Here is a 27,390-nt window from a genome sequence, read left to right on the forward strand (position 1 = left end):
TCCAAAATCATTTTCCTTCAATTAATCAAACAATATGCTTTGAAAAACCATCCTGCAATATAAAATCCAAATTGTTCATATTCTATACATTTTCAGAAAGGAAAAATAAACTTTTATGCATTCTTTAGCATAAAGAATCCACAGGTTGATATAATAAAAACACCTACATCATTAGAGCAGTAATTAGGTAAAGAAATAGATCCAGTTATTTTCTCCCTGAGAAAGTCTTGGCACTATCCCACCAGCCAGTAAAGGTTATATTCTATGTCTCCGAAAAGTGATCTAAAAAATTAATGATTCACATATTACAGCATAGGAGTTCAAACGCTATACGGTGCACATGTGATAGAGCTCTGTTTGTTTATCCTTTGGTTAGTTACTTTGTTTCTGGAGTTTTGGAAGCGACGTCAGGCTGAACTGGAATATGAATGGGACACTGTTGAATTTTTAGAGCAGGAAGAATATATACGTCCAGAATACGAAGCACGATGCACTCATGTAGTAACAAATGAAATCACACAGGTAAGGAATGTTTTTAGAATTGGTCATAGTGCAAACTGTGAAAGCTAGAGATTCAAACAAAGACCTCATGAAAGTGATGGGCCAGATCTTCAACTGATATAAATCAGCATTTCTCCACTGAAGTCAATGGAGCTACCTCAGTTTGCACCAGCTGAGGATCTGACCCGATATGTTGATCTAATAAATTGCAGGCCTAGCATACACCAATCTGTATCAGGCTAAAATGTGAGGCCTGGGGTTCACAGAAATCAAATTTATCATTGCAACTGGTTGTACCAATTACTGCAACCTTGGGACTGGCAACTTTCTGTAATTCATAACACCAAGTGAGAGGGTGATTACTAAAGGGCAGTTTCCGAACAACCAGAGGGACTGCAGTAGAATGATCTGGTGCCACAGAATGGTACCTCTAAACCCAGGTAACAGCCTGGCATTGAATAATTTTTGTTGTGAGAAGCCCACAGTGGTCACTGATAGGGTTGCCAGCTTTGGTTGGACATATTCCTGGAGGTTTCATCACATGACATAATATTTAATTAGTGGTTAATCTTTAATTCCTGGAGACTCCAGGACAATCCTGGAGGGTTGGCAACCCTATACTCGCTGATTGTTCATTGTTCTTGAAAGCCTGGAGACATGCCAGGAAAACAAGACAAAATGGAGGAAGAGAAGTTGCATTTCATACAGTATTCAGACTTTGTTATCCAAAGGTGTCTTTGAATGAGAGAAGCACAAACAGGTATTATGGCCAAGCATACATGGATGCTAATAACATTAATGAGTTCACCTGGACAGGGATAATTTTCATTCTAGTGAAACACAATACACATTTCTGAGGCTCTTAGTTTAGAGCTCCTTTTTTTTATACGTTTTCAAGTGGCTTTAGCGGCTCACTCCAGCTCAGCTGTCAGGTCTTTATTATTTTTTGTTATTGCATCACTACCGCAGTTACCTGATCATCTGCTTTGCTTTCATGTTCTAGTCATACTATATTAATGTTTATAATAGAGGACTTGAAAAGTTCCAAAACTAGACTGACATGGTTAAAAATCTACCCTAAGTGGCCCCTTCTGTATTATAATCTTGTGCTACAGGATACCTGGTTTTATTAATAAGCTTATAAAATTTACATTATCTTTACTACACAAGGATAATTCTAAACAATTCTTAAGGTATTTTCAGATAGAGAAGATTTGGCTAAAAAATAATATTTTTGCCATTATATAGACCTTTCATCTGAGTGTCTCAAAGATTTTTTAAAACATCAGTGAAGCCCCATTACACCTGGGTGAGGTAGGCATCAACCCCATTTTAGAGGGCGGTAAACTGAGAGACAAAGAAGCTGAGGCCTAAATTTTCAAAGTGTCCACTAATTTTGGGTGACAGTTTTTGGATGCCAAATCTCAGGTACATAGGGACCTGACTTTCAGAAGTGCTGAGCACCCACTAATCCAGCTGATGTGAGCAGTGGGTGCTTAGCACTTCTGAAAATCAGGTCCCACGTTTCTCAAATTGGGCACCCAAAAACTGACACCCAAAATCAGTGGACATTTTTTTTTTTTAAGCGTTGGCCCACATGAATTGCCAGGGGGACCTGGCAAAGATGTCAGGTCTGGGAGTAGAAACCAGGATCCTGATTCCCATTATTGTGCCCTAAACGTATCAAAGTGCTTAACAGATCACACGAAAAATATATTTAAAAGAAGAGCAGATGTATGATTAATCCCCTTCTAAATAAACTCTCTTTCCAGCAAGAAGAGCACGTGCCATACACTGCCTTTGGAAAGTGTGTACGGATGACCTTCGGTATAAGTGCAGTCTTATTCTGGGTAAAATTCTATTGATCTTATTCTTTAATATAATGTACTTCTCTTGACAAATAATAGCTTCATGAAAAACTAAACTATATATGAGTCAATAAGTGACAGGCTGGTTTGAATTTTCAAATATGGATGTTTAAGTTGCACCCAAAAAGCATCTGCACACATGCCCAAACACATAACTGCATACACCAACCATATATTTGCATATGCAAAACAGATATTCGTGCATATAAGTTTATACTTATGCATATTTTGTGGCTACAACTTGTGGGCTATGTTTGAAAATATGGTCCACTGTTTCCTCCATCAGCATTTTCAGATACATGTTTTGCTGGTAGGTGAAACAATGGATTACCTTGGGGACAGACCTGGTTGCACTTTCCCCCCCTTCTTCCCAGTTTCTTTCATTGTTGTTCCAGCCATTCGGTTCAATAGCATGTCATGGACGACTGGGCCTCTTTCAGCTTTTTCGTTTCACTTAAAAGAGCAAAGCTGGGAGCTCTTTGATTTTCCCAATCTTGCTACTTTAATTAAAACTAAAAATTGAAAGACGTCCAGCCATCCATGAAACAATATGTAACATGATGGGCGGGCCCAGAAAGGCCATCTCTAAAAACTGAGGGCTCTAATATATTGCATGCTCCCAGAGCCTGTACAACATACTGTAGCCGGAAAACCAACACCAGTGATGGGAAATGAAGCTGGAGCACAGGGACTGTACAGAATGCTGGCTGGCCAGCAGGGAAGAAGCTATGCTCTGGGTTTTCATGTCTCAAGCACAGTGAAGAAAATAACTAACTGGCTGGTTGGGGTTCAGAATGCTGGGAGAATCTTGTAACATGTATTGTGATTTGGTTTATTACTATGGTATTATGTCTGGGGGGGGCAGAGGATAAATGTCACTTTACAGACATATAAGAAGAGAAACTCGCTGCCCTGAAGAATTTACAATCTAAATAAAAACCAGATAGCTAATAAGAAATAAAAATGGGGAATTAAGCAGATATGACAAAAAACAAAGAGAAAGAGAATACTGAACATGAAAGTATTATTTCAACCAATGCAGATGATATGACTGATTAAAATTAGGGCTGTCAAGCGATTAAAAAATTAATCGTGATTAATTGTGCTGTTAAACAATAATAGAATATTATTTATTTAAATATTTTCAATGTTTTCTACATTTTCAAATATATTGATTTCAATTACAACACAGAACACAAAGTGTACAGTGCTCACTTTATATTTATTTTTGATTGCAAATATTTGCACTGTAAAAAACAAAATAAATTGTATTTTTCAATTCACCTAATAAAAGTTCAGTAGTCCAATCTCTTTATCATGAAAGATGAACTTAAAAATGTAGAATTATGTACAAAAAAAACCTGCATTAAAAAATAAAACAATGTAAAATTTAGAGCCTATAAGTCCACTCAGACCTACTTCTTTTTCAGCCAATCGCTCAGATGAACAAGTTTGTTTACATTTCCAGAAGATAATGCTGCCTGCTTCTTGTTTACAATGTCACCTGAATGTGAGAACAGGCGTTTGCATGGCACTGTTGTAGCCAGCATCGCAAGATATTTACATGCCTGATGCGCTAAAGATTAATATGTCCCTTGATGCTTCAACCACCATTCCAGAGGACATGTGTCCATGCTGATGACGGGTTCTGCTCAATAACAATCCAAAGCAGTGCAGACCAACATATGTTTGTTTTCATTATCTGAGTCAGATGCCACCAGCAGAAGGTTGATTTTCTTTTTTGGTTGTTGGGTTCTGTAGTTTCCGCAAAAGAGTGTTGCTCTTTTAAGACTTCTGAAAGCATGCTCCACACCGCGTCCCTCTCAGATTTTGGAAGGCACTTCAGATTCTTAAATCTTGGGTCAAGTGCTGTAGCTATCTTTAGAAATCTCACCTTCTTTGCATTTTGTCAAATCTGCAGTGAAAGTGTTCTTAAAACAAACAACATGCTGGGTCATCATTCGAGACTGCTATAACATGAAATATATGGTAGAATGCAGGTAAAACACAGAGCAGGAGACATACAATTCTCCCCCAAGGAGTTCAGTCACAAATGTAATTACTGCATTATTTTTTTAACGAGTGTCATCGGCATGGAAGCATGTCCTCTGGAATGATGGCCGAAGCATGAAGAGGCCTATGAATCTTTAGTGCATCTGGCACGTAAATATCTTGCAACGCTGGCTACAACAGTGCCATGCGAAGGTCTGTTCTCACTTTCAGATGCATTGTAATTAAGAAGTGGGCAGCATTATCTCCCATAAATGTAAACAAACGTGTATCTCTGTGATTGGCTGAACAAAAAGTAGGACTGAGTAGACCTGTAGACTGTAAAGTTTTACATTGTTTTGTTTTTGAGTGCAGTTATGTAACCAAAAAAACTACATTTGTAGGTTGCACTTTCATGATAAAGAGATTGCATTTCAGTACTTGTATGAGGTGAATTGAAAAACACTACTTCTTTTGTTTACAAATATTTGCACTGTAAAAATGATAATCAAAAATAGTACAAAGTGAGCACTGTACACTTTTTGTATTCTGTGTTGTAATTGAAATCAATTATATTTGAAAATGTACAAAAACATCCAAAAATATTTAATACATTTCAATTGGTATTCTATTGTTTAACAGTGCAATTAATTTTTTTGAGGTAATCGCGTGAGTTAACTGCGATTAATTGACAGCCCTAATTAAAATGTGCCTGTTTCTCTTTAGGGGCAGTTGCTTTTTTCTGGCCACAATCCACAACAACAACAATACCTGGCTCATATACAGTGTTTTCCCTCCAGAATGCATCCTGCCGATTGTGCAATGCTGTACATGGGGTGTTGGGAAGAGAAGATTCTTTTCTAACCCAAGGAAGTGACCATCATATGCCCCAAAGCATGAGATCTGATTACCTTTCTCCTTATCTTAGCTTGCATAGCTACAAACATTATAGGTCATAAAATTATCCCTCTCTTTTTCCACAGGTTGACCGTATGCTACACAAAGTAGTCTTCTCTTTTATGGGTTCTAAATTTTACTGTGTTTTATCTTCACAGAGCATCCCCTTGCTCTCATATTATGGGGTGGGGAGAAAGAGGGTCCAATTAGTTTCACTTTGGCCTTCGTAATATATATTTCAAACCACTGTTTTTCCCAAGCCATATGATTTTACACCAATATATACATATTGTATTCTATTTTCAGATTCTTTTGATCGTTGCTTCAGTTATTGGCATCATCGTCTACAGACTCTCAGTTTTCCTTGTGTTTTCTGCAAAGCTGCCACGGCACATTAATGGAACAGAAGCAATTCAGAAGTACCTGACTCCCCAGGCAGCCACTTCAGTAACTGCTTCAATCATCAGTTTTATAATCATCATGATTCTGAACATCATCTATGAAAAAGTGGCAATCATGATTACTGACTTTGGTAAGTTTATGCTTTAGCTAGGAACTATAACAGAAAACAACATCATTCCTATAATAAGGACCCCAGTAAATGAATATCTACACCAAGTATTTCAGAATTTTCCCTCTATAGCATGCAATGACTTCTAGAATTTTTCAAATACAGCTTTTCACTTTCATCAAAGAAATATATTTTACTCCTTGCCTAAGAAATCCTTGTATAGCCAGCATGAAACATCAATTGTTTACAGCTTTGTATTTGTGAAACAGACAAAGCTAGGAAGATTACTATAATACCCAGGCTTTATGAAAACAGATCAGTACCGCACAACACATTCAAGTACATTAGCCATTATTTATGGAGAGAACAGCCCCTTTTTTGTAAATAAATAGAATATGGTCACTGGTCCAATGCTAGATGATTTTCTCTCATTATTAAACAGATAACCATTCACAAATATTACTATTCTTTCCATCCAGGCCATCTACATTAAAGTAGCTGTTCTACTTTAGATGTGTAAAGTACTGGTATTTTAATATGGTTTATTTCCGTCAGTTCAAAGTGTTATGTTTGTTATTTGTTGAGTCTGCGAGGATTTTCTCTTTCTATGAAAGTGATAGAGAATTGTGTTGCTCTTTTTCTTTTAGCGTCAAAGAACAAATTCTTTCCTCTTTACAATAGTCTTATAATTAACACAATGGCTACATTGTATTAGGGACCCTAAACAATCTAAATTGTGCTGTAAATTCTATTCAAGCATGCAAGGCACATGCACATTTTTTGATGGAGGCACTAAAGCTGTTCAAATATTAATTTTCTTTTCCTTTTTGTTTTTTGGTGTGTTTTTTTTTTAAAACTACAGAACTACCAAGGACGCAGACTGATTATGAAAACAGTCTGACCATGAAGATGTTCTTATTCCAGTTTGTCAACTATTATTCTTCATGTTTCTACATTGCATTCTTTAAGGGTAAATTTGTAGGATTCCCTGGAGACCCAGTTTATTGGTTAGGAAAATACAGAAATGAAGAGGTAAGAATCCACTATAGTGTATCTTTTTTTCTTAATTACCAATGTAAGATATTAGCCTAGGGCCTGATCTACACTAAAAAGTTAGGTCAATTCCAGCTACGGCGCTCAGGGGTGTGAAAAATCTACACCCCTGAGCAATGTCGTTATTTTGAGCTAATATCCAGTGTAGACAGCGCTAGATCAACAGAAGAATTCTTCTATTAACCTAGGTACTGCCTCTCAGAGAGGCGGATTACCTACGCCAACGGGAGAACCGTTGTAGCATTTTGAGTGTAGACAAGCCCTAGATCTTCAGCTATTGCCAAGGAGTGTACAGCACAGAAGGGGAGTTCAAAGGTAGCCTTTGCACTTCCCCAGTTCTAGGCCAACTGTGTGCTGGGCCAGCCCCTTAGCATAATTTAGAGTAGCTTCAAGGTTTCTTAAAGTTATTTAGGTTGTCGTTGACTCACAAGGGACCACTGTGGAATAACAAAGACCCAGCCACACTCACTTTCCCATGAACACCTGTATCAGCAGCAGAGAGAGGGTGGTATAACATCCTCAGCACCAGCTCTCCACCATCCATGGATTCCCCTCCACTAGAGTGATCTTCTTGTAATGACAGTGCAACACAGAGAGGCTGTATGATCTGGGCCATTGTTCCATTGACTTCACTGGTATCCTGCTTATAGCAATGTCAGATTTGGTCTGTTGGTCCTTTTGTCTAAATTATCAAAGGGATTTGTCTCAGTTGTCTTCCCGGATTATTTTTAAGGTTAAAATAATGTAATTTTTAAAATTTTAGTATATATTTTATTTAAAACACTTTAATCTTGCCTGAAGAGTTATGCAGCATTTTTCATACCTCTTTCAACCTTTAGTGTGATCCAGGCGGATGTCTCCTTGAACTTACAACACAGCTAACAATAATAATGGGAGGTAAAGCAATTTGGAATAACATTCAAGAAGTGCTTCTTCCGTAAGTACCTAATGTTTTTTTAAAAGTGACCTAATGAAACAAAAAGGTCAAATATTTGATGGCTAAGGCCCTCTCCTGTTTGAAGTAAGTGGGCATTTAGATTTCAATAGCAGCATATGCTCAGGCACCTGGAGGACAAGACCAACATTTTCCATGGTCTCCAACTTGGATGCCATTTTTGGGTCCAGCTTGAAACGCCTTGGGGCCTGATTTTTCAAAGGTGCTATCGATCCCCAGTTCCCACTGAGTTCAGTTCAAGTTGTGGATGCTCAACACTACCGAAAATCAGGCCCAACATGTCTCAAGTTGAGTGCCCAAAACTGAGGCAACCAAAACTGGAGGCTACTCTGACAATTTTCACCTTATTATTGCTTTAAATGGCATACCACGATTTAGTATTTACTGTTCTATGTCAGACTTCCCACAGAACAAGTGTTTAAAATGCTATTTTAGTTTTTTAAATATATTTTTGTAGTTGTATTTTGATATTCACAGCTCTGTTCATATGACAGACATTCCCAAAGGGTAATGTTGAATGTAAATGATACAGTAAAACCGGAGGCTGCATGTCTTCTGTGTAACTTACACAAAGGTTATTAAATAGTATTGCCCTCGTCAGGAGACAGGGAATGATCTAAGTACAGAAAGCAGGAAAAGGTATAGCAAAGGGAGGTGGCAAAGAGAGGGAACCAGCACGAACTCATTTAAATACATATCTGATGGAGTTGTAATAGAAACTTATGACATTTCTTCACCAATCAAGTATGCACAATCGTAAAAATAACAATTATCTTGAAAACTGGAGGTGGGAGTCCTAGAAAATAGGGTCAGATCCTGTTCCCATTTACACTAGTGTAAACCCAAAGTAACTCCACTGCCTTCAGGAGAGTTACTCCAAGCGTACCCTGTTGCAAATATGAGCAGAATCTGTCCCTTAGAATCAACAGGCCTGATTTTGTGTATTTACACCTGTAGATTAAAAAAAATTGCCACAGGAGTCGGTTTTTCCTGCTTCAGGCTGACAGCCAAAAAGTCTCATTGTGCTAGTTGATTTTATTTATGCCAGTGATTGTCCCAGTTTGCTTAGCCAATTATCTGTTCTTCCCATTACTTATGCCTATCCATCACCACACACGATGTATCACCACTTGCAACCAGTAGTCAAGTCCTAGGTTTGTGCTTCCTTCCCAGATCAATTCTTAACATGACCTGGTATTGCTTGCATTTGAAGAACTAGATCCACCCAATTCTGACATTTTTAATCATTGCAACAGTAATGTAACAGGCATTACTGATGCTTTAGGCTGAGAAAAGTTGAATTGTGAAGATTAAAATGTGTCTACATACGGTGATTCAGAGGAGCAAGTGGAGTATGCAGTGAGTTGGATATGCATCAGGGACTTTTATTATTTATTGAGCACTGATAGAATGCTCAAGGCTATACAAATACAGAAAACAAATGATCCCAGACTCAAACATCTTGCAATCTAAATCAGACACAAGCAAACAATACATGGATTGAAGGCAATGAAGGAGAAAGATCAGGAGACAGAGAGCATGCTGTCTGACAAATAAAGCTGCTTTAAACAAGATAACACTCAGAATATTGACAACCTTATTAGGGAGTGTAGATTTGGGGCCTTGATAACAGGTGGCTGGGCAGGAGGGAAGTGTAAGAGGAGATGACCAGGAAGAAAATGTGGAGAAGGGGATTGGAAATAGGGAGTGACCTAAAACACAAATATGGGTAAAGGAGACTTAGAAATGGAGGAAAAGAGAAAAGGCCCAAATCTTGCTTCCATTGAACTCCTATTTGCAATGATTGGGCCCAAAAACTGTAAGTAAGATGAGAAAGGAGGAAGAATAATGTATAAAGGAAGAGTGTCACATTTTACTTGATATTAAGTGGTTTCAGATTCAGTCTCAGTGCATCTGTTTTTCAGGATATATTTAAGGACTACTTTAAGGCAAGATACCACAGTAAGGGATGCATTAGAAGTTGGATTGATGGGAAATTTGGAAAAATATTGAAAAAGCGATTCTTCCTGTATATTTTAAGGAATAACACATCTTTTGTAAAACTGTGATGCCTCATGCAAATCTTTAAAAGCATTTGGCTGATATCTCATTTTGCGTTTCTCTTATTACAAATGGAAATTTTCTCTTCCCTTATTATGAAGGACATTTATGTGCAAACAATACCTTTTTTTTTTCTTAAAAGCTCATCTGCTGTCACTCCTTATTCTAAGGTAACAGATAGAAATAGTTATAACTACATCATCAATTTTCCTAAATTCTGGTGCTTGCATTTCAGACCAAGAGCTTTTGGGGAGGAGGGATTAAAAACTGTACAGTCTGAGGAATATATTGGGCCTGGTTCTCTGTCGCCTTTTCGCCTGATGCTGTCATTTACACCAGTGCAAAGTGGGTGTGAAATGCTAACAGATCAGAATGGTAGTGTTGTACACCCACTTTGCATTACTGTAAATGATTGCACAAGGTACAAGGCAATAGCGAATCATAGACCCATTGTTTGTATTAAGGAGTTTCAGTAGTTCAGTTATGATCAAAAATCAATTTTCAAACTTGGCTATACCACCAGAGCAAGATCTTTGCAATAGCTCAGCCTTTGGCAGAGTAGACTAACAATGTGAGTCATCATTTTTCTCCTGACTGATAGCTGGGTTAAGAATCTAATTGGAAGATGTTGCTCAGCTGCCAGATCAGAAAAGACTATTCCCCGCTGGGAGCAGGACTACCATCTGCAACCCATTGGAAAACTTGGATTGTTTTATGAGTATCTGGAAATGGGTAAGTCAGCAGTGCAATTCTGATTCGTATGAAATATTTTCAGGACCCAAAGGTGTTTTTTTTAAAAAGTCTTCAGATAAATAATGTCTGATGATTTTATCGATAGTGTAAACATGTTATAGAGATTAAAGCTTGTGCAAAATGAATAAAGGTAAAAAAATTGGTTAGTCTAAATCAAATAAATGACAATCCAGTTTACAACTAAAGACGATATGGCTTCTGTAGCTAGGGATTGTATTACTAAGTCTGGTGCCTCTTCATCTATTACCCTATCTACAGGTCAGGGGCCAGAAGACTGTCATCTTCAACTCCAGCACTGCAGCATGACATTCCTATACCAGTTTACTGTAGATTTACAGCAGCTTTCAAGTTTTTGCTTTTTGGAAGCTGTCAAAACTTTAATTTCTTTGCAACCAGCCATACTTTAATAGTATTGTAATCATACTTATTTCAGCACACAAACACCAATAATGTGATTCTTAATTGAGGCTTTTCAGCATAGCACTGGATTAATAAATAAATTTACATGCCTGAAAGATAAGAAGGCATATAAAAGAAGCAATATTTAAATATTCAGACTAGTTCGTATGTATGAGTTATGGCTTTTTTGTGCGAGTGTGCACCTCACATACTTTTACAGTCTATTGTTCATTCTTGGTAGGCCTCACTATCTTTCAGGGGTTTATTGTACTTTTCTGCATGTATGTTCACACAAGGTCTGCTATTTGAGAGAGAGAAAGAGTCTCTGATTAACCATTAAAACATGCATTCCTGTCTCTGTCATGGTGTGGGTAAATATATACACATCGGAGTTAAGGCATCACCAATGTATGTCACATTCTCATTGGCAGTTATACAGTTTGGATTTGTCACTTTATTTGTGGCATCATTCCCGCTGGCTCCTCTTCTGGCTCTTGTTAATAATTTGTTGGAAATACGAGTTGACGCCTGGAAGATTACAACCCAGTTCAGACGCATGGTGCCACAGAAAGCACAAGATATAGGAGCATGGCAGCCAATCATGCAAGGAATAGCAATTCTGGCAGTAGTGACCAATGTAAGTATGACCTGAGAATTATAAAAAATGGTATACTCTAAATATTCTTGTCAAGTGAAATATTAATATGTATTGTGCCAGACTGACTAGAGGTAACATTTTCAAAAACACTTAAGTAATTTAGGATCTTAAGCAATGTTCCCTCTAATTTTTTACATCCACGTGTGGAATGAATTTTGTTATGCGCACCAACATGGAGGTGATGTCTGACAGTGGTGGGGTCAAGGGGTTCGGAGTGTGGGAGGGGGCTCAGGGCTGGGGCAGAGGGTTGGGGAGGTGAGGGCTCCAGCTGGGGGTGTGGGCTCTGGCGTATGGCCGGGGATGAATGACTTGGGGTGTTGGAGGGGGCTCAGGGCTGGGGCAGAGGATTGGGGTGCAGGAAGTGAGGACTCCGGCTGGGGGTGCAGGAGGCTCTGGGGTGGGGCTGGGAATGAGGGGATTGGGGTGCAGGCTGCCCCGAGACTGCTGCAGGGGGAGAGGCACCTCACCCCACCTGTGCAGCCCTTGATAGCCTGTGGCCACGCAGCTTATAGGGAACTTAGATCTTAAGTCCCATTTTTTAAAGTGACATAGGCGTTTGGGGGCCTAAATATCTAGCATCCTAAGTCTCTTTTGAAAATGAGACTTTGGCTCCAAAGTCATTTACATGCTTTCAAAAACCCTAGGCCTAAATAAAGGAAGTTTCACTTTTCATGATGTGACATCCTTGAGAAAATTCTGTGTCCAACCTTCCATTACGTACGAAGAATACAGTGTATCCTCCCTAAACTTACAATACTCACTGAATACAGAATGAATTTCTGAGAATTTTCAGGTAACTGCATGGATTTTGAAGAAATTAGGTTGTAATTAAACTTTATTAATTATTATTGTATTTATTATGGTCGTGCCTCCCCGTCTAAGCAGTTTTGCACTTAAAGCAGAGATTCAACAGCTTTGTTAGGTATGAAAAATACAATGTAGCCTCAAAATTACAACACTTATCCTTTGAGTGTAAAATGAATTTTCTGAGAATTGCAAGTAAATCCATTAATCAGTCTGAGTTAAAGTTAATTTAAAAAATGAGTCCTTTATGAAATTTAGTACTTGGTTTCAGATCTTTTTATGGTCTTATTAATCAAGTGCAGACTCTTCAAACTTCCCATATAGTTAAATCATACTGAAATCTTACGCATAGGCTATGTTGGAAAAAAGGTAATGGTCTTTTTCTGCTGGAGAACAAACAACAGTTTGTTCTCCAGCAGAAGCTAACATATAATCTTATCCTTCAGAAATTTCCACCAACTGCCCTCTTTCAAAATGGCTGCCTTTCCCCCCTCAGCAGGACTGAGCCAAGAGTGTTCTCAGTTAATGTCCTTCTCAAAATGGCCACCATCTTCCATTATTCTCAATAGGACTGAGGCCTCAGGCTGTCCTTAGCAAAGATAGCCACTTCTGACTTCATATGGTGCTATCATCTGCCCAGAGGGCAGCTTGGCTTCTCTACTATTGAGTGAACAATCAGATGTGGCAGCCATTTGGAAAGAGGGCAATTCGTGGCGAGTTTCTCTGAAGGAGAAGGTTTTGTGTAAGCCTCTGCTGACAGATTCATTTTTTCAGTTATGACAAACAACAAAAAATTACTATTACTCCTGTGCGTGTGTATGCAGATGCATAAAGTATTGTAGAGGGGAGTGCAGGCAACAAGACAATTTAGAGCAAGGGGGGTTCACAAGCGAATGTGGAAGACAAGAGAGAGAGAGAAACATTCAAGTTGCTTTGTGCTACTCTGGTGATACAAAGCAACTGTAAATCCAGCTTAAATGTCCAGTAATGTCTGGCTGATTTGTGCTGCTCCAGAGTGGTGTAAAGCAGCTAGAATTTATTGGTGAATCTGGTGCTAAAAGTTAACATACAAATGATTCAAAGTTGATAGTACATATCTTCATATCATTAGAAATATTTCATGGCACCGGGTTTGTTTGTTTTTTGGCTTTCTTGTTTAGTGTTCATGTACAACGTTTTTAATAATAAATTAAAAAAACAGGAAAATTCCCAGACAAAAATAGCTCTTTAAGCTACAGTTAAGGTTCTGAGTACATATTAGTAACTTCCTTTGGGTCACTCTGCTACAAACCTAATAATAAAACACATATAACCCTGATGCAGTTATGCACCAAAAAGAAATCCAAACATATTATCACACAGTTGGGACGTCCAAACAACCTTAACTCTGCCCTTAAAGACATCATGAAAGAAAAAAAAGTCTAATGCATTTTTAAAAATTAGTTTAAACTACTCTGGGAGCACAAACACTAAAATGTCTTCATCATAATCCTTATGGTTATTGTATGCTGTCTCTACAGGTCAGAGGCAGCCTGTAGATATAAACACTCTCTCAAAAGGCAAGCAACAGCTCTTAAATGTATAATACTTGTTGTTTTGTTTTTTGTTTTCTTTTGTTGTTTGAGGTACGGGCTTCTACATATACACATGTGAACTTTCCCTCACCATCTGTACCTCCCACCTGATTGATTAACCTGAATCTACAGAATCTATATCTCCTCTTCTCCACTCAACTGTTGGTTTTGCTATTGCTGATTAGCTATTACAGCCTAAGGCACCATATATTCTTCCACTGCATATATTATCTTTGCAGCACCTGCAAGGCTACAAGAAACTTTTGTGTAAAACTATCAGTCTTGGGACTTGCAGTTCAAGCAGCAGAGCTGCTGTTGTACCATGCCAGGGCATCTGTTGTTGATTTGAAGCACAAACACTAAAATGTCTTCATCATAATCCTTATGGTTATTGTATGCTGTCTCTACAGGTCAGAGGCAGCCTGTAGATTGTTAAGATTGTTTTGGTGATTTAACTATGCATTTAGATATCTTAATATGTTTGGATTCCTTTTAGTGCCCAGAAAGTTGTTAGAGTGTTCTATTTTTAGGTTCTATAGAAGACTGACCCAAAGAACTAATTTTGGTCTGTCTCTCTCTCTTTTCCCTCCACAACTCAGAAGAGGGGGCTATCTCACATTCTCCAGTGCAAGGAGTTCTAGATTATTGAAGATGCATTCTCCCCCACAATTGATTACTTACTTGTCTGCCATTTTCCCATAAGACAAATCCTGCTACCTCAGACTAGCTGTAAACACTCTCTCAAAAGGCAAGCAACAGCTCTTAAATGTATAATACTTGTAATCACCATGAGACAGGTATATTTAACATGCAGCTTTACTCCCTCTAATTAGGAATCAGTCCCATAGTCCTTGAGTACCAACACATTTCCCTTTCACTTCAGTGAGATTATTAGTACATAAGGGCTGCAGGGTCACAGTGAGTGGCTCGTCTGCAATTTTCCCAGTCTCAGTTGTTTTAAGAAACACAAGGGACTCAAGAGCCAACCGATGCTGAAGCCCGCAGGACCCTGTGGGACGGACTCCCTACAGTCAGCACAGGCGTCCAGGTCTGTCTAGAGCAGTCTCTCACTCTGTCTGAGTTCTCGGAAGCCTTCTGTCTGATGCCAACCAACAAATCTCCGGGCATCGATGGGCTGACCGTGCAGTTCTACTGCGTGTTCTGGGATGTCCTCACCTCCATTTGGGCCAAGTCCTTAGGGAGCAGGGTGCTCCTGCTGTCGAGCAAGTGGGCCATGCTCACTCTGCTGCCTCAGAAGGGGAATCTCTGCAATCTTAGGCACTGGCGCCCAGTCTTGTTCCTCAGCATGGACTCCAGGGTCATAGCAAAAGCCATCTCGCTGCAGCTGGGGTCCATGCTGATAGACATGCACCACCCTGACCAGATCTACACCATCCCAGGCCAGATCATCTTCGACAACCCTATCTGGTCCAAGACCTACTCCATCTCATGTGCCGGGATGGTCTGTCACTCACCCTCCTGTCCCTGGACCCGGAGAAGGCGTTTGACAGGATGGATCATGGGTATTTCATGGGCGCTCTGTGGGCATTTGGCTTCAGGCCCCACTTCATGGGCTTTCTCCAGGTGCCGTACATCTCTGCGGAGTGCCTGGTCAAGCTCGAACGGGACTTGACTGAATCCATCGTTTTCAGTCAAGGGGTGCATCAGGGCTGCCTGCTGTCCAGCCAGCTCTATACTATGGCTATTGAGCCCTTCCTCTATCTTCTCCGTAAAAGGATGATGGGGTTGGTGCTTTGAGAACTGGACTTGTGGGTGGTGAGGTCAGCGTATGCCAACAACCTGCTCCTCCAGGATGTGGGAGACCTAGTGCAAGTGGAGGCTTGCCAAGCCATCTATTTGGCAGCCTACTCTTGGGTCAAGAGCTCTGGCCTAGTGGTCAGGGACAGGTGGCAAGTGACCTTCCTCCCATCTGCGCTATGGGCCATCCGGTGGGGCACAGATCCGCTGCTCTATTTGAGCATCTATCTTTCTGCCACCGATCCCTCCCTGCTGGAGAATTCGGTCGATCTCAAGGCCAGGGTGGCTGACCAGTTGCAGAGGCTACTCTGGTGCCTTTCTCTTCAAGAGAGGGTGAAGGTGCTCAACCAGGTGGTCCTGTCCATGCTCTAGCACCAGTTCAACTCCCTGGTCCTGCACCTGGGATCCCTGGCCAGCCTCCAGAAGAAGATCCTTCAGGTTTTCTAGCTGGGGCTGCACTGGGTCTCCAATAGTACAAGGGACTCAAGATTCATTTTGGATGGAAGTTTGCTAAGAACCAGGATATGGTGCTGTATCCCAAATATTAGAAGGAGCTTTTTGTTGGTGTTGTTTTGTTTTTTGTTTTCTTTTGTTGTTTGAGGTACGGGCTTCTACATATACACATGTGAACTTTCCCTCACCATCTGTACCTCCCACCTGATTGATTAACCTGAATCTACAGAATCTATATCTCCTCTTCTCCACTCAACTGTTGGTTTTGCTATTGCTGATTAGCTATTACAGCCTAAGGCACCATATATTCTTCCACTGCATATATTATCTTTGCAGCACCTGCAAGGCTACAAGAAACTTTTGTGTAAAACTATCAGTCTTGGGACTTGCAGTTCAAGCAGCAGAGCTGCTGTTGTACCATGCCAGGGCATCTGTTGTTGATTTGAAGACTGATTTTAATTTGTTATGGTATAAATGGAAAACTGTGTTCAGTGTAGCTTGGGAAATGGAGAACACTATTGGTTTGTACTTTTCCAGCGTGATACTCTAAAAAGCAGCCCACAGTTCGGGGGGGTGGGGTGTTTCCTTTTAAACGACACAGTAGAATTAGCTTTCATGTTTCTGTCCTTGTAGCAGTTTGCAACACATCTGGAGATCATTCTGCAGGAGGGGAAACACCCCTCCCCACAATTAGAAAACTTGTTAATATCATGCATTTTTGTTCTAACATTACCCTTTGGAGAGAATTTGTATGCTAAAAACAACTAATCTTAGTGTAAATTTAAACAATGTAGCATTTCATAGAGTTTCTTGAAAATGGTTTTAAAAAGGACATACTCTACATTTAATTTATACTAGAATATGTTTCAAAAATCCTTCATAAGTAGTTATTTATCCTCAAAAACTTAAAAACAAGATTCTTTACCCATAGGCTACCTCCATTTTCCCTTTTGTCAGCCAAATGGATGAGAGTTTTCTCAGCTAAACTTCGAAGTATCAAAACACACTAAAAGTTGAAATCAGGTTTTTAGAGCCAAATCCTGGTACCATAGAAGTCAATGGGAGTTTTGTCCAGTTGGAACCAGGGTCTAACTTTCGATCCTGCCACCTTGCTCATTAAGTTCTTTACAGTGGGTCTACTTGGTGAGTGACGTATAACCCAACATATGAGAGAGATCTCCACAGTCTTCCATCTACCCACACACACACACAAACACACACACATACACAGAGTTTTGTATCCCTCGCAAATGTCCTCAGATCAAGACTTCCCTTAGGTACAAAGGTTGCTCCTAGGCAAAGAATATTTGTCACTCCTCCCCCAAAGGTGAGGAACTATGTATATTAAATATAAGTTCACCCTGAAAGTCACCCCTAATCACAAAGGCTATCATGAATGTAAATAGAATACAGTTTTACCAACTTTGAAGTTATACATTTTCCCTTATTCTTTCCATTGCTTTATTGCCTTCTCTCCCCTTCCATTTTCCACTTTCTGTAATCACTGTTCCTTCTTCTCTTTTCTGCCCATTTTTCCTCACTCCCTTTATCGATTTTGTTAAATCTTTCCTCTGTCCCTATATCTAATTTTGCTCTCTCTCTCAATCCCACCCCCTTTTCTATGGCTTTCATTCATTCACTCTCTCTTCCTCTCTATTTATTTCCCACTCTGGATTTTGGTCTCCCCTCTTTCCCCATCAATGCATCAGCTACTCTATTCACATTGACAAGGTTTTATTCGCTGCCATAAGGACAAGAGACTTTTTTGGCTTTTAGATTCTGGAGCACAAGATGTCAGCCAGAACTGGGAGTGCTGTGCATAAGCCTATTGTGCCCAGTTGTTAAACTGGGCCTGTGCCTAGTCCCTCAATTGCAGAGTTTAACAATGAAGATCCTTCTTCATAGTGCAGCTCTTTGAATATCAGGCAGACAAGGAGAACATTTGACTAGCCAGGATGAACCTATCTAATGGTTTGGTGGTCGTGATGGATAATCAGCTGAACGTGAGTTCCCAATGTGACGCTGTGGCCAAAAGAGCTCATGCAATCTGGGGATGCATAAACAGGGGAATCTCAAGTAGGAGAAGAGAGATTATTTTATCTCTGTGTTTGGAACTGGTGCAACTGCTGCTGGAATACTGTGTCCAGTTCTGGTGTCCACAACACAAGAAGGATGTTGATAAATTGGAGAGGGTTCAGAGAGGAGCCATTAGAATGATTAGACTCAAGGAGCTCAATCTATTTAACAAAGAAAAGGTCAAGGGTGACTTGATCACAATCTATAAGTCTCCATGTTGGGAACACATATTTAATAATGGGCTCTTCAATCTGGCAGAGAAAGGTATAACATGATCCAATAGATGGAAGTTAAAGCTAGACAAATTCAGACTAGAAATAAGGCATAAGTTTTTGACAGTGAGGGTAATTAACCACTGAACAATTCACCAAGAGTCGTGGTGGATTCTCCATCACTGACAGTTTTTAAATCAAGATTGGGTGTTTTTCTAAAAGATCTGCTCTAGGTATTATTTTGAAGATGTTCAGGGCCTGTGTTGTACAGGAGGTCAGACTAGATGATCACAATGGTCCCTTCTGGCTGTGGAAACTCTGACTCTTCCAGAACAGGAGGTCTTTGTGAGTCACTGTTTTAACCACCCCGCAAAAAACCACAGGCCTGATTCCCACATACAGTTTATGGCACTCACTCTGAGTGGGGTATGGATACTCTTTGGAACAGGATGACAATAAGAGGCCATGTAATATGTGAACTGGTATTAAGCAGCTGCTAGCAAGAGGGGAAATACTGTCTTGGCATCAGGAGCAGTTTCCACATCTGCTGACAACTGGAATCTCTGAGCCAGCAGCTGCAGAAGTGAATTTGGGCTGGGTATGACCCCTAAGGAATGTTTTGGAGGTTATAGGTGAATGATCTGTAGCTTTTTAAGTTTGAATTATCTTTAAAATGTTCCTTGTGAAATTTAATTTATTTGTAATGGTAGGCTTCTTAGTGTGTCATTTTACTTGAAATTCATCAGGCAGTAGTTGTTTAAAATATGTGGTGAGCAGGTCTCGATAGGAAACATGTGGACTGAAGTGGAATATACAATAGTATATGTTTAATTTGGTGAGATTGGCCGTAAGAAAAAAACATTAATTGCACAACTTTTTGAAGATGTCCCGCACAAAAGGTGTAATTTAGAAACTATACAGAATGTGCATTCCAGAGAGATTGTTTTATGCCACTGAATGACTGCACATCTATTTGCAGAGAGAACCACTGAATGGAAAAGTGCAAACTTTCTGATTTTTAGTGCAGTAATGCATATTTGTTGAAATCTAAAGTGCACGGAAAAGCTATGTATATATTAAGGCTGCCAGTTAAATACTGCTCCCTTTTTGTCTTCCTCTTCTAAAATACAGGCAATGATAATTGCTTTTACATCTGACATGATTCCTCGTTTGGTTTATTACTGGTCCTTTTCAGTCCCTCCCTATGGGAGTCACAGCAGTTACACCATGAAGGGGTATATCAACAATACGCTTTCTGTCTTCGATATATTGGACTTCAAAAATGAAAGCAAACCAGTTCCACTTCCTGGGCTTGGCAACCAAACAACATGCAGGCAAGTGTCAAATAATTATGCTCGTCGTTGGAAAGGAAAATATCCTCATTTTGTTTATAAAAATCTCTTCAGTAATATTAAGACTTCGCTAACCTCAAGAACAGTCAGAAGGTAAAATAAAACAACATGGAGTTTTCTAAATCTTTGATTCATTGTATTTCCCCCAATAATTAATAATACATTATTCAAAATAATATAAAGGTGATTTAAACATATTTTTGGTATAGTGGAGAAAAAATGTATTTCATTAAGTTCAGCTTATTCTGTAAATGTAAAATTTACCATTCATTTTAGTTCTATACAGCTTATGACTCTAGGCTGTGTTAAATGTGACATATTTTGCTCCATCCTCTGGCCATAGTGCATTACTGCAGAGATTGCTGAAATTATTTCTTGGCTTTTCTAAACTGTCTTTAGATATCGTGACTTCCGATACCCTCCTGGGCACCAACATCAGTATGAACACAACATATATTACTGGCATGTGATTGCAGCCAAGTTGTCTTTCATCATTGTCATGGAGGTCAGTACATTAGGTCTTGATTTTTTTAAATATAATTTTAGGCTTCCCCTCAATAAAAAAGAACCTTCAGTTTGCAATTAATTATGTTCTTCACTCAAAGTTATTCATTTTGTTTTGTGAACAATGTTGAATATTATGGGCCAGATCCTTAGCTCAGCATATCTTAATTTAAAATCAATGAAGCTATGCCAATTTACACTAGTGGAGGATCTGACCCTATGCATTTAGCAGCTTCTTAGTTTGGGAATTTAAAATACTGTCAGAGAAATTTTGTATATCAAAAAGAACTGGAAAAAAATGTTGCTCTAATAAATGTATGGAGATAGCTGTTAAATCATCTTATATGTGTGCATTTGTGTGTGTGTGTGTGTGTGTGTGTGTGTATGCACGTGCACGTCCACATACAGAGAGAATTACCTGTATAAAAATAATCAGTGTTAAATATTACTCTTTTAATGATCCCTGTTGGGTAAAAATCAATATAGCCACATTTTCCACCATTACATGGAGTGTAGCAAAATGCCCAAATCCAGAGCTAAACGTGTACTGGGGGCAAAAGAGCTGCTCTGTAGCATTATGCTGTAGATATGGGCATCTGTAATTCTAGCTGGGAAAGGAGCAACAGAGAAGCTGCATGGTTCTCAAATGTGAAGCTAACTGTTAGGTTCTTTTTATTTTCCGTCTGGGTTTTGAGCATTTAGGTTTTGCATTTTCAAGCTTTTCTTCGTAATCATGGGAGCTAGAAACTTATTCTTTTTTAAAAAAAGAGGAAAAGCAAAGATTCTAACATAAATCCTCAGCTACTGGAGTCCAGTGATTAAGAAAGATTTTTAATATCATGAGACTTGCAATAAAATCATGAGCTGCAAATCTGATGGGTAAGGAGCTAAAAGCATTAGCAGAGCAGACATTAGTAGTAATAGTAATTTATAGAATATGTTTAATCTACCAAGCAGTTTACAGGCAGACATTAATCCACATCATGTCTGATATAGCAGATAAGGAAGTATTATTATCTCAATTTTTAAAATGGGGGTTCTGAGTCAGAGAGGTTGAATGACTTCTGGACTGTGACCTCTCCCGCAGTGCCAGAGAGTTGGGCTGTGCCTCCCTTCGTACAAATATTGGAGGCAATGCAGACTGGTCCTTCCAGCTCTGGGATTTGGCCACGCTCCTTCTGCCCTTTCACCAGTGTCTCTGCCAAAACACTTGCCCACTGCTAAGTGGCTGGTGTGTAATGACCACTTCTTACTTACACTTATCATAATTGTCCCCTCCATTGTTCTGTGCACACCAGCGCCCAGTCTGTTGTATCCACTCATTGTCTCATCATATCCTTATATTGTAAATACTTCCAGGCAAGGGACTGTTCTTTTGTTATGCATGTACCGTGCCTTGCATGTTGATACTCCCAGGTACTGCCACAATGCAAATAATAAGGGATCACGGTTCATTCAGCACACCCCATGGTACCATCCTGGGCAAAAAGGGCATTGCCTATCACAGAAGATCTGTAAAGCTGCCACCTAGTCATCCATCAGCTCTTCAGTAAAACAATACAGGTTTGGCCTTTATTCCTCTGCAGAAGCATCCTTCAAAAGGAAGATATTCCAAGCAGTTGCTTCAAAATAGTCTAATATTAAGTTTAGGGAAGAGTTAACATTATTTTCTGCTTCTCTCTCCCACCCTTTTAATTTTCCTTAATGCCCATCACATCCCAAATGTCTCAGGGAGAGGGCAGGATACAGAATGGAAAACGTATTACATGATGATTTCCTTTCTGGGACTGACCTGCCTCCTAGTATAACCCAGCTAAGTCTATTGGGTGGCCGTATATAGAGTGGAATAAAGTACTGCTGTTACAAAAATTCTATTTAATCTACTAGTAAGAAATTTGTATTTCCATACAGCTTTGGAAGTACTGCATGGTGGAAGTCATCTGGGAAAAGGTGGAGGCTTTTGTGGAGGCATTTGGGATTGTAGGAGGAGCACACTAGTAAATGTTTCTGTATAAAATTCATCAAGGGCCTGATCCAAGGCCCACTGAAGTCAATAGAAAGACTCCTACTGACTTCAATGGCTGTTGGGTCAGTGTCCAGGTAGGAGGTCAGAGGAGATATGACCAAGTCCTGGAGTCATCTGGACAAGTCTGCACCAGCTCAAATAGTTACAAGAAGAGAGAGACTCAAGCCAGATGTGTCAGATGGGGAGGAAAAGGGGGGAGAGGTCAGTCCCAGAAAGGAAGTCATCAGGTAACAAGTTTCCCAAGGCTACAGGAGAAGGCACTGTCAGAGCCAGGATTACAAATTAGGAGTTCCTGGCTCTGTGTTGTTTTCAGACCACTAATTTTTCCCAGTCCATTGCTCCTTTCCAGACTTCTGTATTCATTTGGACATTTAGCTACTGTGATATAAAACACAAATGTACCTTAATGTAACATTTCATCTATATAATAAGATTGCAAGAAAGTCACTTTGTGTGTCATTCTGAAGCCTATTATGTCTGTACAATCAGCATGAAGTGACAGAAGCAGCTATAAGCATGCTTTGGGGGCTCTTTATGTTCAGAATATTATCAGGTTGAATCATCACTGGTTTTGTGGTCTGTTACCATCCAGTTTTTAAGTTCTCTGCCATTTTGACTTTACAAATTATACCTGTGCAATGTACAATACAGTAAGGCATGTATCTATGCCATGCCAAGAGGCCTCGACCATTGCGATAGCAGAGATAACTCAACCATCCAGCACCCTTACTCTGCCCTTATTTGCGTGCAATAATTTCATTGGTTGTATGAGGGAGACTGCACAGATGGTGGATTACTTGGCCCAATTGTCACATCACAGCACACACGCTTATTCAGCACCCGCACAAATCAACACCACTCTCCCAGCACACTCCCCCTAGACACGAATCAACTACCCAGACAGCAACACAGACAGCATACACAATAACCCCAAATATACACAGCCCCTCACCACAGCACATGCCCTTCACTTGCTTCCCGCACAGATCCACACAACTCTCCCAAAACAAAACTCATACACAAATCAACACAAGCACCCACACAACAACACAACCAGCACACACAATCACCCCAAACATCTCTCTGAAGCCTAGAATATTTGTTGAGTCAGTGTACAGCAATGGACACAACTACAAGCATGGTTGAGAGCTCTTTTTGTTCAAAATATCACCAGGTTCAATCATCAATGGGATTTGTGGTCAGTTACCATCCAGTTTTTAAGTTCTCAGTCATTTTTGGCTTTTTTTTACCATGCATGACTTTGTGAATTACACCTGTGCAACAGCATGGGCTTTCAACTCCTAGTTAGTAATAATAATAGCCTATTCTGCATGACTGACATTCTTGATTTTCATCTTCCCTAGCATGTCATATACTGTGTGAAGTTTATTGTTTCATACGTAATTCCGGATGTATCACAAAAGACGAAGAGCAAGATCAAACGAGAGAAATACTTAACACAGACACTCCTGCATGAGAATCATCTTAAAGTTATGAAAAAAAATATGGGGAAAATAGCTGACAGAATCTGGAAAGGAGCAGACGGCACTTTCCGACCTAAATTTGACTAAGAATTTTACACACAGACAGTACTTAACCGGCTCAGTACTGGTTACTAATGGCTAATCAAAATGTTACTAATGGCTAATCAAAAGTTGGGGATTAACTCCCTTTAGCAAATAGTGTCTTGTAACTCTCGCCTATGTCTGGAACATCATTGGCTATAGAGGCAAGGACTGGAAAATACAAAACCTTGAGATCCAGTATCACCTGGAAAAAGCGAAATGACGTCTTTAATAGTTTTAACCAGACAGAAAAAAAAGGCATCTGGTTTTCTCTAGACTGTTGCCTCGTAAGAAGGGGCAGATTCATTCTGAAATGCAGCACAACACCTTCCACTTCATTCAGCCATTGGTTATTTCATCTGCTGTTCGATTTGCACAAAACCTCAGAAACCAAATCATTTGTATTAAAAACAACACAGCTGCCATTAGGGTGACCAGATGTCCCAATTTTATAGGGACAGTCCCGATTTTTGGGTCTTTTTCTTATATAGGCTCCTATTACCCCCGACCCCCTGTCCGATTTTTCACATTTGCTGTCTGGTCACCCTAGCTGCCATTGAATGAGTTGTGATCACATGAAGTGGCTGTCATTGGATAATTCAATCACTGGCTATATAATTAAGCTAAGAGGAAAAGCCAAAATCAGAAAGAGACAGAAGAAAAAAGATGACGACAACTAAACATGAGGATGTTCAGCCATTGCTGTTGCCATGATAAGCCTGCTATGTGCCATACAAGCTAAGAAATGCGCAGCAGGGATTATACAGATAACAAGATATTTCAATCAACGTGGTAAGAATGGACTTGAATCACAATGAGAGGAAGCACTGCAAGCCTGCTTCTCCTCTCATTGATACCTGCATACGGTCAGTGGCGATTCCCTGCCTTTTTACAGCAGTATGAGTGAGAGGAGAATCAGGTGATGTGTCTTTACCCAGTTGATGTACATTAAGTAGTTCATTTTGCCCATTCTGTTTTGAACCTGTATGCTCTCGGAGGCTTCTTACCTGTAACAGGAGTGAGAGTTTAAATTCTTGTCACACATTAAATCAATATCCACAGAGGGCTCACTTTTGTATTTCTTTCACAACCAAAACTCCATTCACTTCAGTGGTAGTTTTCAGTGTGCAAGGAATGCAGGGTTGGACCTACTGTGATATCCTCAATTCAATCCATCACAAAATAGCATGTGTCAACACAGTAGCCAGGAGATGTGATTTCCAGCGCGGGTAGACAGACACGTGCTAGTTCTGCTTGAGCTAGCAGACTAAAAAGAGCAGTGTGGCCAGAGTAGCTCAGGCTAGCCATGTGAGTACCTACCCATGAGGTTGGACAGCTAGCCCGAGCCACCCCAGTACCACACGCATCTATGATCATCATGCAAAAAAAATCCATGTTAACCTTAAAGACTCTTTTACAGTACAGTGTGGGGGGGCGGGGGGGGATATTTACCTAATGAAAAAGGACAAAATCAGGAGGGAATGGAGGAGAGACCAGCCTGAGAAGGGACCGTGATTTGGCCTTATGTAAATAACCTCACAAGACTTACCACCCATTTTATAGATGGGGAAACTGTGACACAGAGCAGTTAAGTGCCTTTCCTATGGTCACACAGTGATCTGTGGCAGAGCTGGGATTAACATGCAGGAGCTCCTGGTCCCCAGTGACCTATTCAATCCACTGGACCTCATCCCTGTATACCCAAGGGCACGTACTATCTCTTCCTTTTGCTGTCACCTAGCATTATTCTCCTGAACATAGTAGTCTTAATCCACATCTGGCAATTATTCCTCCTTCAGGATAACATTATGCCAGGAGTGCCTTTGATCCATTATATCATATATATATAGAGAGAGAGAGAGAGTCTTACTTTAAGCACAGTTCAGAATTACAGATAGTGAAAAGTATGGTGCCTTAATAAAGAATATCTTAAATAAAAAGATACTTAACATTCTGTGCGGTTTACATAGACTTTATCTACACCTGCTAAAGATGGGATTACTAGGCCTCTCTGAACTTTTGAAGCATAAGAATAAAACATTCAGGAGGGCTAAAACAACAGTATTTGTAACTCCTTTAGAAACTAGGTCACTTGGAGAATATTTCACTAGGCTTTTAAAGGGAAAATTAGAATCTCCTTGAAAATATAAACAGGTTTTTCGCTTTTGATGCTGCAAATCACAAACTGTGACATCATCATCCACTGTGGGCCAAAATCATCTTTGGTATAAATCCAGTGAAGTCAGACCTGACAAAGAGCTCTGTGTAAGTTCAAAAGCTTGACTCTCTCACCAACAGAAGTTGGTTCAGTAAAAGATATTATCCACCCACCTTGTCTCTCTAATAGTCTATTTGAGCAACTTTATAAACTACATAATGCCAATATTTGTAAGGTTCTTCAGAAGTTGATATGATTTGCCACATAAGAATATACATTTTGTATTTTTGCTAAGAATATTTGCTATTAATTTCTGAACATTAAGATATTTCGTTATATTTATCATTTTAATAAAATTTATTTTAAAATGCATTCAGTGTCTTCATTTGCGTTGTCCTTTTTTAGAAGCAGAACAATAGAGCTGCCACCAAGTACCATTTTTAAATTATTAGAATATCAACATTGTCTATTTTCCATATTACTGCCCTTTTTCAAGTTCTTGCCATGAAGTTGTGCCACTGCTATTGAGAACTATCAGCTTCTTTTCTAAATTCTCTGGATGATGGAATTCCTCCTTTTCCACAGCAGATCTGTGATATGGAGGGGGGAAATCATTATGCTCTCATAAAAACTTAAGATCTGGGATTCAGTTTATTCCCACAGGATCAGGCCTATAATGAGCACCCTACTTCCAGGTAATTCAGCCTTTAGGTCCCTTCTTGGGGCTCCTGCTAGTCCAGGTTTATCCTCTATCTGGGACTGCACAATCAGCGTGAATTATTGTTTGTTACTCCTATACCCCTATGTATAGGGTTGGGGTGTTTATTTGACTTAGGCATGTACGTGCAATTGGAAACAATCTACAGATCTTACTGCACTCATGAACTCTTCCTCTTCCCATCATCCATTCAAACCTCAAGCCACTTAACTCTCTTATGCCTCTCTAGCCCAACAATACCCTCTTCAGAGGCCTAGGAGAATGGATGGGCTTGAAGGATAAAAGATTCTCTGGCCATTTCAGACACAAACTTTGTCTGCACTAGCCTTTTTTTATGTTTTCCACACAGCTGCTCTTAAATACCAGTGTAGCTCCATGGTGGTTGTAACAGTAGAGCACTAGTTTAGCCGTTTTTACCACTGTGGTGTCTAGCCCTGTATTGAGCAGGCTGACAACCCAGTCATAAAAATGCCAGTCTACACTGTTGTTCTCACATGGCCAGGTGCTGTGATGACATAAACTCAGCTGATGCTGAGTGCAATTTA

At 39.7% G+C, this 27,390-nt stretch overlaps 1 protein-coding gene across 2 annotated transcripts in view; it reads left to right on the top strand.

Annotated features, from left to right (window-relative positions):
* The window catches only part of ANO6 (anoctamin 6), a 128,105-nt gene extending 101,652 nt beyond the window's left edge, over positions 1-26,453 (top strand). For both annotated transcript variants that reach the window (XM_024211865.3, XM_024211866.3), the window contains exons 11-20: positions 377-522; positions 2,274-2,351; positions 5,562-5,787; positions 6,629-6,798; positions 7,659-7,756; positions 10,437-10,567; positions 11,419-11,624; positions 19,654-19,856; positions 20,274-20,379; positions 23,769-26,453. In XM_024211865.3, coding sequence (XP_024067633.2) covers positions 377-522; positions 2,274-2,351; positions 5,562-5,787; positions 6,629-6,798; positions 7,659-7,756; positions 10,437-10,567; positions 11,419-11,624; positions 19,654-19,856; positions 20,274-20,379; positions 23,769-23,975 — 1,571 coding nt within the window. In that variant the 3' untranslated portion in view covers positions 23,976-26,453. The remainder of the gene's footprint in view (positions 1-376; positions 523-2,273; positions 2,352-5,561; positions 5,788-6,628; positions 6,799-7,658; positions 7,757-10,436; positions 10,568-11,418; positions 11,625-19,653; positions 19,857-20,273; positions 20,380-23,768) is intronic.
* Positions 26,454-27,390: the final 937 nt, after the last annotated feature.

This window comes from Terrapene carolina, unplaced genomic scaffold (genome assembly GCF_002925995.2).
Source record: "Terrapene carolina triunguis isolate 2854851 unplaced genomic scaffold, T_m_triunguis-2.0 Scaffold68, whole genome shotgun sequence".
Taxonomy (NCBI): Eukaryota; Metazoa; Chordata; order Testudines; family Emydidae; genus Terrapene; species Terrapene triunguis.